General features: G+C 40.6%; 1 protein-coding gene across 2 annotated transcripts in view; it reads left to right on the top strand.

The window, feature by feature from the left end:
* The window catches only part of LOC131935501 (ras GTPase-activating protein nGAP), a 217,575-nt gene that overhangs the window by 3,471 nt on the left and 198,587 nt on the right, over positions 1-15,517 (top strand). Inside the window, exons 1-2 of one of the 2 annotated variants that reach the window (XM_059291901.1) lie at positions 8,431-8,582; positions 15,042-15,104. In XM_059291901.1, coding sequence (XP_059147884.1) covers positions 8,525-8,582; positions 15,042-15,104 — 121 coding nt within the window. In that variant the 5' untranslated portion in view covers positions 8,431-8,524. Of the gene's footprint in view, positions 1-8,430; positions 8,583-15,041; positions 15,105-15,517 lie in introns of those variants that run through there. The other variant, XM_059291912.1, reaches the window with a different exon arrangement.

Raw genomic sequence — 15,517 nt, 5'->3', positions numbered from 1 at the left:
TTGTGAAGCAAGGATTTACGGATTCGGAAGATATTTGTTTGGATATTCAGCCGCGGATTAGTGTATAACGTAGTGCTTTATTTTGTGGCTTCTAGGATTTTATAGAATTTATGCTGTGGTTGTCAGAATCAGTTAATGAAACCTCTGGCAGTTTGGTCAGTCTTACGCTTAAAGTATGTTGTGTTTTGTTTTATTACGCTTTGTTTCGTTCTAATTCCTAGTTCTTTGGTTCTATACGCGGTTTTATTTAATGCTTGTTGGTTTTATTTCAATGCGAGGTGGTTTTATTTTATGCTTAGTATTTTCGTTTTATGCTTGAAGTTTTTTTAATACGTGGTCGTTTTCAGTGCATAGTTGGTTTGTTCTCTTCGTGGTGGTTGCGTGCTATGCTTAGTGATTCTGCTCTAAGCGTGGTGGTTTTGTTCTATGCGTGGTGGTTTTGTTCTATGCGTGGTAATGATATGTTCTTCAAGCTCTTGTTTCTAGTGTATGCAGTATTGTAGTGCTATACTGTTGTGTATTCTTTACTGTAGTGCTATACTGTAGTGCTATACTGCTGTATTGTACTACTGTGGTACTCTGTTTTGCTATATTGTAGTGTGTGCTATACTGTAGTTCTACACTGTTGTGCTATGTGTTCTGATTGTCTTGTGTACGAGGTTGTTTAGTTTACTGTGCTATACGTGTGTGTTATATGCAATGTTGACACACCCACCTGTGTAATGTGGTGTTGCTACTGTCAGCGAAACACAGTTTGGTGTGTAAAAGGGGGGGGGGTGTCTTAAAGTGGTTAGTAAACAATCTCGTTTCGCGTAGGTCATTGAAAAGTGTATGTGCTGCGTGTTTATGTGTGTGTTTGTGTTAATTTGTGTGCGTGTGGATTGGGGGGGGGGGGGGCATAGATTACATCTATTTTTAATGAAAAGACTTGAATGATGAGTCGTATTTATATCTCTAGTGAAGAATCTTCTAATCGTAATTTGTAATGGTGTGTTTCCGCTGTGTGTTGAAACAACCTTATCGTTAGCGTACGGCGTGTTGTTGTTCTTTTAATTCTAATTAGTAAAGTGTTATGTCTAACCTTAAGTGACGTCACGCCGTGTCACTGATGCGCCAACGTACTCACGTGATCTTTGTTTACATTCTAGCAACAAAACATGCAAACTGTTGGTCAACATAAACATACTTCTAAAATTGTGATGTGTTTATCTGAAGATATCTTTACCCGGCAGATTCTGGTATCTGCTCGTTTTATTGTATAAGTGGATCTTTTAACTTAAATTTAAGTAGTTTTGATCTTAAATTGTGGACGTATAAGATACTTTAGACGAGTTTAGAATTTTGGTATAAGCTCATATGATTTTTTTTTATATGGTGTAATAATTTTCAAATGACTTTTCTCTCCTAAACGTTGCCGTAGTTTATGCCGTTCTTTAAAACACAGCTAGTACTCCTAAACCCTGATAGATTAACCTGTGTATGTATTGCGACCAATTATGTCAGCCTCCTGCTTATAACGAGAATTTTAATCCACCAACTGTTAAGAAAAAGTGGAGACATCGATAGTTAAAAACAGGGCTAAAACAACGACCATTTGAGAACACGTTGATTTCCCGTGAAAGGAATTTTGACAGTTAAAAGTATTCGGGGTACGACTGTTGAAGCAAGCGTTAATTCTCCTCCCCCCTGTTAAAGAGTAAGTTAAGACAACGAACATTGAAATAAAACTCCGCGACTTTGATAGGAAATATTCCCATCAGCTAGCAGGTCTTAAGTCCACGGTTGACAGCGCTGGAAAGTCGCCAGACGAGACGCACCAGTAAACCTTCAACAACCTTCGTGTGTTGGTCTGTTTATGTTTGAAAATACGATGTGTTGACGTGATTTTACACATGTGCACACAGTAAACACGGGGGTGTGTTTACTTTAAATCTAGTGTCGGTGTAGTGTGTTTGGATGTGTTAAAATCAAATGTATTCAAATATATAACTTTGAAGTTGTTCGTTAGCAGCGCCGTGGAAATTTCACGCATTTAAATGTGCGTTAAAAAACTGAGTCAATGTCCTGATTGTCAAAGAGCGAACTTGAGGATTTCAGCTGCTTACATTGGGTGGTTTAAACTTGTTGATATGTGAGGTATGTCGCTGTAATACCTCTACACCAACCCGCGGCTCACTGTTTGAAGTTTGGTATTATCGGCAATTAGACGGCTGTCATTAGCACAGCTTCTCACCATTGATCGTACATTGTTTAATTAACTAGCACCGCCTTACAATAATTGAAGTTCTTAATTGAGATGTTTTTCGTGTTTCTCATTAGGCTAATGTTAATTAGCAAAACAATCATGGTTAAAAAATGTGACACTAAAAACAACAAAGCCATGTTCTACTTTTTTAAAACAAACAAAAGTTATGTTCCCATCAAGGTCAGATCCCAATTTGTCAACTAAAACACCGGTTCCCTGTCAGTTCCATGAAAGACTAATTTTCCCCCCCGCATGTTAGGTTTAGGTTCCCTAAACACTCGTTCCCTAAACAATTACTTCCTTAGTAGTTCTCATAGTGCCAGTTTCTCGCAAGTTCCTCAAAACACACGCCCCTTTGCACTCTGTTCTTCAGATAACTGGTTTAGTATTGTAGTTTAATCTTCTTCACTAAAATCTCTTCACAAAACTAGTTCCATAACATTTCCTTTAGAGAGCTGGTTCCATGTCCGTCCCCTGCAAGATCCTGTTCCCCGTCTGTTCCCAAGTTCACCCCATCCATTATTCACAGCCCCCCCCCCCCCTCCGGCCTTAGTGACGTCACTTTAATTCACCAAGAGCTGCGAACACTTCTCTAATTTCCTTGCGGACATTTTTTCTGTTGGTAACGATTGACGTCTGCTTCTGTTTTTGTTGTCCCTGGTGCCTGAACTCTTCTCGTCAGTTCTCGGATTATATTAACGCCCCTCCCCGACATTGTCCACACTGGTGTCCCCTGTCCATGGGGGTGGGGGAGGGGGATGAAAAGTAATTCTTGAAAGATTTCTCAAGAGGTAAGCTATATACCTTAAGAGACGTGATGTTGACAGTTTTAGAACTAGATTAGTGGAACCAGTCATCAATTTCTGGAAGACAGTGACCTACTTAGGTTTCATAACCGTCTTGTCCTACTTACTCAGTGACCTACTTAGGTTTCATAACCGTCTTGCTCTACTTAATGACCTATTAAGGTTTCATAACCGTCTTGCTCTACTTACTCAGTGACCTACTATGGGTTCATAACCGTCTTGCTCTACTTACTCAGTGACCTACTTAGGTTTCATAACCGTCTTGTCCTACTTACTCAGTGACCTACTTAGGTTTCATAACCGTCTTGTCCTACTTACTCTCGCTAACGTGTGGGCGAATACATCGCACCTAACACTACCTCGTCAACGATAACACTCTCGCCAATAGGTTGGTTTTACATTGACTCTTTACAAGGTAGTTTTAAAAGAACACATATTTAAAGAATAGGGAACCGCTAAATAGAGTGATAGAAGACCGTTGAAAGTAGAAATCTTTGGAAGGAAAGAAAAACTGATTATGATGATGGTTGTTCTGATACAATGATATTTAGAGGTATACGTCCGTCTTTAAATACTGCTATTGAGTTATGTCCGTTTAACATTGCATTAGTTGAACATTGCTGTATTATTTACCGCTTAAAGAAGCTATTTATCGTTCATTTGAATTCATTTATTGCATCAACAAAGCATTTATATACGCTAGTGAATCTACACAGGGTAAATTGGTGTATGTAGGTGCACTGGTTAGTAGTTTGTACCATAACCAAGGGGTCACTGTAAGGTAACCAAACATAGAGGTCATGTGTACCCTAAACTAGGGGTCACTGGTTAGCACCCTTTATTAGGGGGGGGGTCACATCCATGACAGCCAGCCAGCGTCATCTGGTTTAAACCCACACTGATGACGTCACTCTGTAATTACATTTCGCGCCTTTCTTCTCTCCCATGAAACCAGGTGCTATTGTTTAAACGTAAATTACGGCAGCCTTGACCTTGAATTACCTATCCCCTCCTCACCTGAGAAATACCTACCAGCACTGCGTTGAGTCGTAGATGATGGGTGGGCCGGTGCTTCACCCTCCCCATCTGATACAGGTAGATCTACAGTGTCTGGTCTTAGTCACTCTTTCACCTTTGGTCATTGTTTGACGGTGCCAAGTTTTAGCCGTCTTTGGCGGCCAATATCTTGACCAAAATATTTTCATAAATTCTTTGGTTGACTTGACCACACCAGTTTAATGCATGTTTAAAAAATAAACACCACATTTTTATGGACGCATAAACTTAAACGTCTCATCTTAGTAACCCCCATCCTCAACCCCACACCACTTGGCCAGGCACCAAGAATATCCACCTACCCACTGAGTTTGAACTTTATAAGCAATTGTCCGTCCAGGGAATTCCCGCTACCCATCATGGTAAACAACCATACCCCTTTAAACCTGCTCATCAGCTTGTCTTGTGTGAGTTCTGTGGGGAACGTCACGGACATTCTAAATTTTTTGGATTATTGCATGTTTCAAACAATGATGTGTTATTTCCACATTTTTTATGGTGTCGTCTACTTGATTTTTCTCATGTGTAATCGTAAGCTATATTATAAAATTAACTTTATCTTTAAATTATGTAAGACCTTTGTAAAGATTTACAGAAAATTTGATGAAGTTTAAAATCCACTACAAATATAAAAGCGAATGTTATTGTTTCGCTATCTTCTATATATATAATTCTCTTCTGGGAGACGCTAGAAAACAAGCTGTAAACGCGCTCCCTACAATCCCCACCCCTACATGGTCTTAGTGAGCTGTGGTTCACGCTATGTTTACCTTTGTGGAATCGGGTTTAGTGACGGCTATTAGGGGCAGATAATTTAGTTTGAAACGATTTTAAACGTTGGGGGGGGGGGGGGGGTGGGGGGGGGGGGGAAGGAGGAAGGGGGGGGGGGGGGTTATGGTCTTCAACGAGCTACTGATAGTGTTTTAAAGAAATATTTTATGAATTACTGAAAAGTAGAAAAAACAACAACTAAATAGCGGCTTATGTTTTGCCGCGGGCCGGCTCGTTTTATTATATTAATCAAACATATACATTGCAAAATAATGTAGTTGTTATAGTCAGTTGGTGCCGTTTAGAATATTTGAGAAAATGCTAGCACCGCGTCCTAAACATAGCTTTTATATCAACACTGACCCCTACATAGACCCTGCCAACGACCCCTACACCAACCCTACCAACGACCCCTACACCAACCCTACCAACGACCCCTACATCAACCCTACCAACGACCCCTACACCAGCCCTACCAACGACCCCTACATCAACCCTACCAACGACCCCTACACCAGCCCTACCAACGACCCCTACACCAGCCCTACCAACGACCCCTACACCAACCCTACAACGACCCCTACACCAACCCTACAACGACCCCTACACCAACCCTGCCAACGACCCCTACACCAACCCTGCCAACGACCCTTACACCAACCCTACCAACGACCCCTACACCAACCCTGCCAACGACCCCTACACCAGCTCTTCCAGCTACCCTAGCCACAATCCTGCATATTACCTTAAAAAACCCATGTCCTCTACAACAGTGTTTTGGGTTTATGAAACCTCCGCTGTTTCATTTTAAAGCGCATTTGGCTTCTTCACTATTTTAAAACTATCTAAAAAAATATCTCAGATAATTTCAACATGTTATTTTTGTGTAATTTAAAAAAAAAGTTCTCTTTAAGTATGTTTTTAACTTTATCAAAAGTGGAAACATCTTTATTTAAAACATTCCTTTCCGTTTGGCGCGTCTGGGAGTGTTGTGCGCATGTCCACGCGAGATATGGAAGCAATCAGACAAAACCAATCAGCCCATATAGAGGGGAGCAGATCTCCGTGGGGAGCGAAACACGGGGGTTTGAAAAATATGTTGGGGGACCCATGTTGATAGCCCCGTCCCTAGGCAGATCCGGGGGTAGTGCAGGGATAAAACAATCAATTCTCTTGATTCCCCAGACACCAGATATAATTACAGATGTACGTTTGTATATATATATATATATATATATATATATATATATATATATATATATATATATATATATATATATATATATATATATATATATGCATATCAATATAAACTCACATACACATACACCTCTACACATGCCGCTTTAGCATTGAAGTAAGAAAAAATAAGTCGGTGTTGTGGACGATTTTTGATTGCTTTGGTTGTTGTGTGTGCGGGACGTGGTAAATGTGGGGGCTTTGTGTGTAAATTGTGTGTGATCTTGGCGTGAGGACAAGTCATGACGGTTGTCCCTCACATATTGACCAAAGCTGTCCCAGTCATATTGACCAATGCTGTCCCACACACATATTGACCAATGTTGTCCCACACATATTGACCAAAGCTGTCCCACACATATTGACCAATGCTGTCCCACACACATATTGACCAATGTTGTCCCACACATATTGACCAAAGCTGACCGATTTGGTGCTGAACTTGACCCGCTTAACCCCGATTCTTTAATTAAAACGTTAATCAAGTGTCGTTTCTGTGAAGGCTTGCTTATTACGTCGCATTTTAACTGTAGACTCTATTTTTTGTGTGTGGTGATGATGTGCTAAGAATGTTGCGAAGATGTGCTATGGATGTCGCGAGAATGAGCTAAGGATGTTGCGAGAATGTGCTAAGAATGTCGCGAGGATGTGCTAAGAATGTCGCGAGGATGTGCTAAGGATGTCGCGAGGATGTGCTAATAATGTCGCGAGGATGTGCTAAGGATGTCGCGAGGATGTGCTAAGGATGTCGCGAGGATGTGCTAAGAATGTTGCGAAGATGTGCTAAGAATGTCGCGAGGATTTTCTAATGATGTCGCGAGGATGTGCTAAGAATGTCGCGAGGATGTGCTAAGATTGTCGCGAGGATGTGATAAGAATGTCGCGAGGATGTGATAAGAATGTCGCGAGGATGTGCTAAGAATGTCGCGAGGATGTGCTAAGAATGTCGCGAGGATGTGATAAGAATGTCGCGAGGATGTGATAAGAATGTCGCGAGGATGTGATAAGAATGTCGCGAGTATGTGCAATGAATGTCGCGAGGATGTGCTAAGAATGTCGCGAGGATGTGCAATGAATGTCGCGAGGATGTGATAAGAATGTCGCGAGTATGTGCAATGAATGTCGCGAGGATGTGCTAAGAATGTCGCGAGGATGTGATAAGAATGTCGCGAGGATGTGATAAGAATGTCGCGAGGATGTGATAAGAATGTCGCGAGGATGTGATAAGAATGTCGCGAGGATGTGATAAGAATGTCGCGAGGATGTGATAAGAATGTCGCGAGGATGTGATAAGAATGTCGCGAGGATGTGATAAGAATGTCGCGAGGATGTGCTAAGGATGTTGCGAGGATGTGCTAAGGATGTTGCGAGGATGTGCAATGAATGTCGCGAGGATGTGCTAAGGATGTCGCGAGGATGTGCTAAGAATGTCGCGAGGATGTGCTAAGGATGTTGCGAGGATGTGTTTAGGATGTCGCGAGGATGTGCTAAGGATGTTGCGAGGATGTGCAATGAATGTCGCGAGGATGTGCTAAGGATGTCGCTAGGATGTGCTAAGAATGTCGCGAGGATGTGCTAAGGATGTTGCGAGGATGTGTTTAGGATGTCGCGAGGATGTGCTAAGGATGTCGCGAGGATGTGCTAAGGATGTTGCGAGGATGTGTTTAGGATGTCGCGAGGATGTGCTAAGGATGTCGCGAGGATGTGCTAAGAATGTCGCGAGGATGTGTTTAGGATGTCGCGAGGATGTGCTAAGGATGTCGCGTGGATGTGCTAAGAATGTCGAGAGGATGTGCTAAGGATGTCGCGAGGATGTACTAAGAATGTAGCGAGGATGTGCTAAGGATGTCGTGAGGATGTGCTAAGAATGTTGCCAGAATGTACTAAGAATGTCCCGAGGATAAGCTCAATGTGACGTCTTAAGGGTGTTCTCAGAATGACATGTCTACATCAATTTTTTTGATCTATCATTTTACTCACCACTGCGTGTCCTTGATCTTTCCCATACGCTAGAAAGAAGCAATAATAGAAGAGTCGCTTTAGTTCTCTAAACTGGTCTTGTCTGTTGCGCTTACTGAATTTAACCAGACAGCTATTGTGTGGCTATTCTATGGCTATGCGAACACAATGTAAGAATTGTATTATTTTTAGGATAAATCAGATTATCAAGTTCTTGTATTCCCGGAACGCTGAAGACATCCATTACGATCTTCATTCATTATAATAACGTCTCGCGTTTTGTCTTTGACGCTAATTAAAGTTGGAGTTCTTGAATTATCTGGTTAATGTGTGTGCTGGTGTGATGGCCAGTGTGACGTATATAAACATGCATCGGTGCTGGGTAGAGGGAACATTGAGGTCGTGTTTGGACAATACCGTGTGGAGACTGTAAGGAAAGGATTACGTCATGGGGGTCAAACACAGCAAAGAGTCGCCGGTCAGTCTGGCATCCAAGAAAAAGTGGGGTGAGTACCATTTGGTTTTATGTACAGTTAGAAAAATTTGTTCTGTCTGAATACATCTAGTCCCGAGTAGATGAGGCTAGTTAGCTGGGGTACAGTAAAGCATCTAAGATAAAACTTCAAAATATAACAACTGCTGCCTTGTAGGTTGTTCATGGGTGGACATAGGCAATGGAAGCTAATCCAGATAGAAAAGCAGGCGGAATTAGAACGAGTCGAATGACGCATAACTTGTTGACACTTAATACTTAATTGTGTTGGAGGAAATCCCCACCAACATTACACTTAAGAGCGAAAAAGAAGAATAGGGCATACATTTTGTGCTTTCAAAAATAGTCTGTTAGCCAAAGACAGTGCGCTTAAAAAATATTGAAAATTGAAGAAAGTTTCTTTTCAAGCTAGATCCAGTATCTGGCTAGATTGTAGATCCAGTATCTGGCTAGATCGTAGATCCAGTATCTGGCTAGATCGTAGATCCAGTATCTGGCTAGATCGTAGATCCAGTATCTGGCTAGATCGTAGATCCAGTATCTGGCTAGATTGTAGATCCAGTATCTGGCTAGATCGTAGATCCAGTATCTGGCTAGATCGTAGATCCAGTATCTGGCTAGGTCGTAGATCCAGTATCTGGCTAGATTGTAGATCCAGTATCTGGCTAGATCGTAGATCCAGTATCTGGCTAGATCGTAGATCCAGTATCTGGCTAGATCGGTATCGTTTCAGGCAGAAAGTCAGGTAGAATTGTGTCGCTGTGGGTTCCTGTCCTGCTCACCCAGCTGTCTCTTCAACTGTTTGTGTGTGTAAGTATGTGTGTGTGTGTGTGTGTGTGAGTGTGTGTGTGTGTGTGTGTGTGTGAGAGTGTGTGTGTGTGTGTGTGTGTTTGTGTATGTGTGTGAGTATGTGTGTGTGTGTGTGTGCGGTGTGTGTATGTGTGTTTGTGTGTGTGTGTGAGAGTGTGTGTGTGTGTGTTTGTGTGTGTGAGTGTGTGTTTGTGTGTGAGTGTGTTTGTGTGTGAGTGTGTGTGTGTGTGTTTGTGTGTGTCTGTCTGTCTGTCTTCATGGCGGAAACAGCCGCAGCTGATAACATTCTGTTGATAGCTGCAAGAGATTACCTTAAGTTGTGGACCGTGGTACGAAACCTACCTACACCAAGCGCAACCTTGAAGAGCCAGCACCTTATACTTGCTCTTTGTTGAACTAGATGTTCCGGAAATTCCCTTTCATCTTAAAACAAAATACTCTTGTTTGGAAGTTCCCCTTGAGTGTAAATAAACCTAACTGTAAACCTTGAATTGGTTGGAGTTTTAATCCATCATTCCCACACTACCGACTTACATAACTTGTTGGAGCCTACCCCGCCACCCTCCACCGTAACGTACAAGTACATACAGTGGTCATGATACGTTGGTTTGTTGTCTGTGGTGAGTAATTTATGAAATGTCAATCAAACCATTGCGTAGTTTCTGCTAATTAATTCTTATCACGAACTGGCTTAAGACGACGCTAGAAAACGGATGCCATTGCCATCTGTCAGTCCTGATACTGTAGCATATCACGCGAATCTGTGCATCTTTTAAACTGGCAATGGTGATTACAAAGTACGGAGTAAAGGAAAAGGGAAGTAATAATATCTGCTTAGCTAAGTAAATAATTGACCTGTTTTCTGTTTACCCCCCCCCCCCTCCTGTATGATGCACGTCTGTAACTTGCTCACCTGGCAGCGTGAGTTCTTCTCTCACCTGGTGCTCACCTCCCTGGCTTGACGTAACTTTCACTCACCTGTGTGTGAGCACATGATGAATGTTCCCACGTGCACTCACGTGTAACAATCCCGTTCGGGTTTTCTCTGTGGTACTCACGATAAGAGAATACCAACCTAGCTCTGATTCGGGATTTCTACTGTGGTACTCACAATCCTGTATACGAGAATACCAGCCTCGCTCTGACTGGGTTTTCTACTGTGGTACCAGAATCTGCACGTGAATCCAGTCTGTAAATCTAGAACTTTTGTAGACGGAATGTTGTATAGATATTTTTTCTGATGTGTGGAGTCTAGTTGGGGTTGGTTAGAGAAAGTCATACATGTGAATGATGTTTAGAGAAATCGTGTTGGACTAAGTGTTGTTTAGAGTATTGTTCCAGTCATCTCCCCTTGCAGTGCTGTGCCAATGTTTTTTCATAGGACACGGAAGTACAATGTGGGTGAGTAGATGCTGTTGTGGATTAGTGAGCTGGATTTATGAACTGGTTTAGATAGGATTAGTAGGGTGGATTAATGTGGTGAGTTAATCAGCTGTGTTAATTTATATGATGGATTAGATTAATGAGGTCATTTGGTGAGGTGGATTAATGAGGCGTTTAGTGCGGATTAGTAGGTTGGGTTAATGCGCAGGATTAATGCGGTGGATTAGTAAGGGTAGACTGATAATATGTGTTATTGAGATGGATCAGATAAGTCGAATGTAGGTGCGGATTTATGTGATGGTTTAAGGAGACGGATTATTGATCTAAATAAAAGTAATGATGCAATAAAATTCTACTCATCAATATTCGGTTAAAATAAAATGGAACACTGATTTAGATTAATTACATTTATAATATTACGACAGTAAATAAATATGAGTAACGAGAACACGGAGTTTGTCAACACTTGCTGTTATTGTTTACTTTAATTGTATTTTTTTAGTTTTCCTAACTGACGAAAACGTATTTAGATAACACGCCGTGTTGTGAGTTGTGTTCAAGTGATTACAGTACACACGGCCCCTCTTCCCTTATTACTCTCTCTGTCCTGTGTCGTTCTAGTGTGTCATTTTTGTTCTGGCGTGTCATTCATCGCTCGTAAGTCTGGTGGGTCATTTTTGTTCTGGCGTGTCAATCATCTCTCGTAAGTCTGGTGTGTCATTTTTGTTCTGGTGTGTCAATCATCGCTCGTAAGTCACCTGACAGCAGGAATCTATTTTTGCCGTGTTACCTGAGATAAGGCTGACCTAATTAATCGTACCTTCATGATCTACTTCCATGACCTAGAAATGATTTCCGTTACTTAAATTAGCATTGCTGGATAACATAGCCGGGTAACAACATTGCCGGATCATAACATTGCCGGAAATAACTTTGCTGGACCATAACTTTGCCGGACCATAACATTTCCGTATCCTAAAATTGCTGGATCATAACTTTGCCGGATCATAACATTGCCGGATCGTAACATTCCCGGATCAGGACGTTGCCGGATAATAACATTGTCGGATAATAATATTGCCGGATAATAACATTGCAGGATAATAGCAATGCCGGATCATCGCATTGCGTTGTACAAACTGCAACACCTTTTAACAGTTTTAATGAACTACTTTCGCCAAAAATGTTAATTATTGAAGTGCTGAGATACCATACTGTTTTCTTTATTAAAACATGTTAATTATTTAAGTGTAGACATACCATACATTTTTCTAAAACAAAAATTAACTGAAGTCTAGAACGCCGATTTCTTTTAACTTTTTTTAAGTACCTCCGGGAAACGCACCTCACTCAGATTACTCATCAACATCCTCCAACCCTCCCTCATCCCCCCACATCTTCGTCCTTCACTTTTGCCTACCAAACATGCTCGGCTTCTTACAGAACATAATTAGTCCAATTAGGCCTCCATATAATCAAGTTGTCTTAGCCAGCGCTAAAATTAATTAAGTCCGTCGTAGCAATCTCCCAGTTGCTAAGAAGGATGCGAGCCGCTTTAAAATGTTTTTTTTTTTAGATTTGTTATTTGAGGTAGGGGTTTTATGTCTACCTAGATGTCTGTAGAGTTTTTAGATGATTAAATTGGAATGGTATGGTTAAGACGGCGAGAGGTATCGTGCGTCGTGAAGTCTCGAGTTCTAATCCAACTCAGAGATAGAGTTTTAAAGTTTTTTTTTATTGTTTCTTTCGAATGTTTTGATTGGTGCCAGTTTTGTGTATAAGACGATAATTTGTACAACTAGATCTATCTAACCAACCAAAACGGAGTGAATGACAAAGGACCAACTTCCAAAAGTCCGACACGAAAAATAGGCCGATATTGACAAAGGGCCGACACAAAGGCCGACCGGACATAAGGCCGACATAAAAAAGGCAGACAATCAAAAGGCCGACATGGACAAAATGCCGACATGGACACAAGGCCGACATAGACAATAGACCGACAATAGGAACTACTGTTTTAAAAACATGCTTTTAAAAAGTCTTATTACTTTGATCCATGTTACTAGCATTCCATAAAAACTTAAGCACACTACATATTGAGAACCCTTATAAATAAAACACATTTTCTCCTCCTCACCTAATCTCCCCTCCCCTTCTAACAATCCCATCCCCCACTAATCCTCCCCACTATAGAATATTTATTTAAGCAGCGATTCCCATCGATTACCCCTAACATTTGTATCAGCAGGGAACGTAACTCCAGCCAGTTATCTCGAGACTAAATTGTCTTGTTGTCTCCCCTGCCCTTAACTCTGAGATAACTCAGGCAGATAGCGGCAAGTCTCTCGTTTATTCCAGAGAACCATCTGGCGGCACTCCGTGTAGAGGGGATTTGTGTCCACGTGATACAGTAGCTGGCTAACATGAGTAATACTTGAGGGGGGGGGGGGTAGGTAGAGGGAGGGGGTCCCACTTTCAGCTACCAGGGGCCGTAAGTCTAAAAATATCTTGATAGTAAAAAATTAAAGCTGATATAGATGCAAGTAATTTCATTCAATAATAGAGCTTTCTAGTGTTTAAAAGGGTACCTTGTTTTTAGTGTTGTTATTTAAAACGACTACCTAGTATTGAGTATTAATGTGTTTATATAGCCAAATCCTTGGCCTAACGATAATGATAACGTGTGGTAGAACGTAAAGCTAATGTAATATATGCAGGTTGCTTATGTAGCATATGTATGGGTGTAAAACATAATGGACCACCATCAAAGACATACTTCTGTTACAGTGAAACTAAAGATTGTTGTTTGTGATACTATTACTAAGACGTAGGTGATATAGAGTCTGTTTAGCTCTATTGCTAGTCGAAAGGTCCCTCCTGACACTTTGTATTACAATGATATTTTATCTGGTCTATGTTGTAGCTTTAAACATGGCTCTAACATAACTCTTGTATACTGTTTCTCGTGTATACAACAGTCCGGGGAGAGGTGGGGATGGTTGGTTCCTGACAATACAAGATCACACGAGAATGGGAGCAACATTTCGTGCCTGGCATTTGTGTACCAACATACTTCCACGTTAGCGTCAAAAGTAAAAACTATATGTGTTCAACAGTTGTATGTGTTAAGAAAAAAATATATCGTAATATATCAAAGTTTATACCTCATACAAAAAAAAAAACAGTGGTCTACAAACTGCTGGTCATCATACACGCATTAACGTTTTAAATGTTAAAAATAATAAAAGTAATCAAATTAAAAAGAATAAAAAATTATGTTTTCTTGGTGACCGTCTATGGTTGTTATTGACTAAATAGCAGGCTCCCAAACTTTTTCGAATGGCAATCCCATTCTATAATAGCCAAGTAAAAAACTATTTTAACACGTTTTTCTTAACTCAGCTTTGCGTTTATTTGTTTGTTTGTTTGGTTGTTTGGTTGTATGGATGTTTGTTGTTAAAATTGACATCGAAAATTAGCCCACTTCTGATTGCTCTAGAGATCTGAAATTTGGAATGCAGGCTATTTTCGCCTTACAATTTCAGATGCAATCATAAAAACTAGCAATTAGAGACCGTAATTAGCTTAATTTAATTACGCCCCAAGGACCATAAAATTGAGGACATGATTTCTAAAGATACCGACAAGACTGGAGGCCTATTGACACAGTTACTTCGGCCCCAATCGATGTGAGCGCGCTGGCCGTGATCGTATAGTGGTTAGTACTTCGCATTGTGGCCGCGACAACCCAGGTTCGAATCCTGGTCGCTCAAGATTTTTAGTCCGTGTATTTATAAACACTTAGTCAAGTCATACTTAATCAAGTCATTAGATAAAGTAGAAAATAAACTATATAAAAAACTTTTTTAAAAAACACGTTTTTCATGTGTAGCAACGGACTAAAAAGGAGAAAATAAAATACTTAAAATTTTTTTTTAAAAAACCACGTTTTTCTTGTGGACTAAAAAGAACGTGGGTCGGGCAGATGGGTCGGGAAATTTGATGGTGAACGTACCCACGTTTTTTGTCAGTCATCACAAGAATCTGCACGGCTCGAGGAAGCACAAAAGAAAAATTTATTTTCTACTTTTTAGTCCACAAGAAAAACTTGGTTTTTTAAAAAGTTTTTTTTAAGTATTTTATTTGTTGGTTTAGTCTACAAGTCAGCGACCCCCCCCCCCCCCCTCCCCCAGAAAACCCTTTCCCTCCCATAGATTGAGACCCCGTATTGAAATTGATCATATAACTGACCAAAATTTTTATCTTTTATTTTCAGCGTCCGCAGAAAGTTTTTTCCGCACCAGAACGGTCTTGGAGTATAGGAACGAAAGTCTACCTAGTAAGTTCTAGAACATCTATCTTTAGTCGGCTCCTTATATAGCAGAGATCAGTATCCATATAGAAACTGCTAAATACTAAAAAAACATTTTTATTAAATATATATATATATATGTAACCTATTCCACAATATTTATGATATACGAACCACCTCAGATAGTTTTGCATATAATAGTGAATAACAGAAATGTAGTTTCCTATCAAGCGTGTCCTCGGCTAAAATTAACCACGGGAAATCCCAATGTTAACCAAAAAAGGAGCTTACCGCCTGTCAGTCAAATGTCAGTCAACTTTTGTTTGACCTCTTGTCAGTAAAATGTCAGTCAACTTTTGTTTGACCGTTTGTCAGTAAAATGTCAGTAAAATGTCAGTCAACTTTTGTTTGACCGTTTGTCAGTAAAATGTCAGTCAACT

This window comes from Physella acuta, unplaced genomic scaffold (assembly GCF_028476545.2).
Source record: "Physella acuta isolate Inbredline_101_S28 unplaced genomic scaffold, ASM2847654v3 ptg000146l, whole genome shotgun sequence".
NCBI classification, from domain to species: domain Eukaryota; kingdom Metazoa; phylum Mollusca; class Gastropoda; family Physidae; genus Physella; species Physella acuta.
Note: the sequence above shows the minus strand (reverse complement) of the source record. Positions and strands in the feature narration are given on the sequence as shown.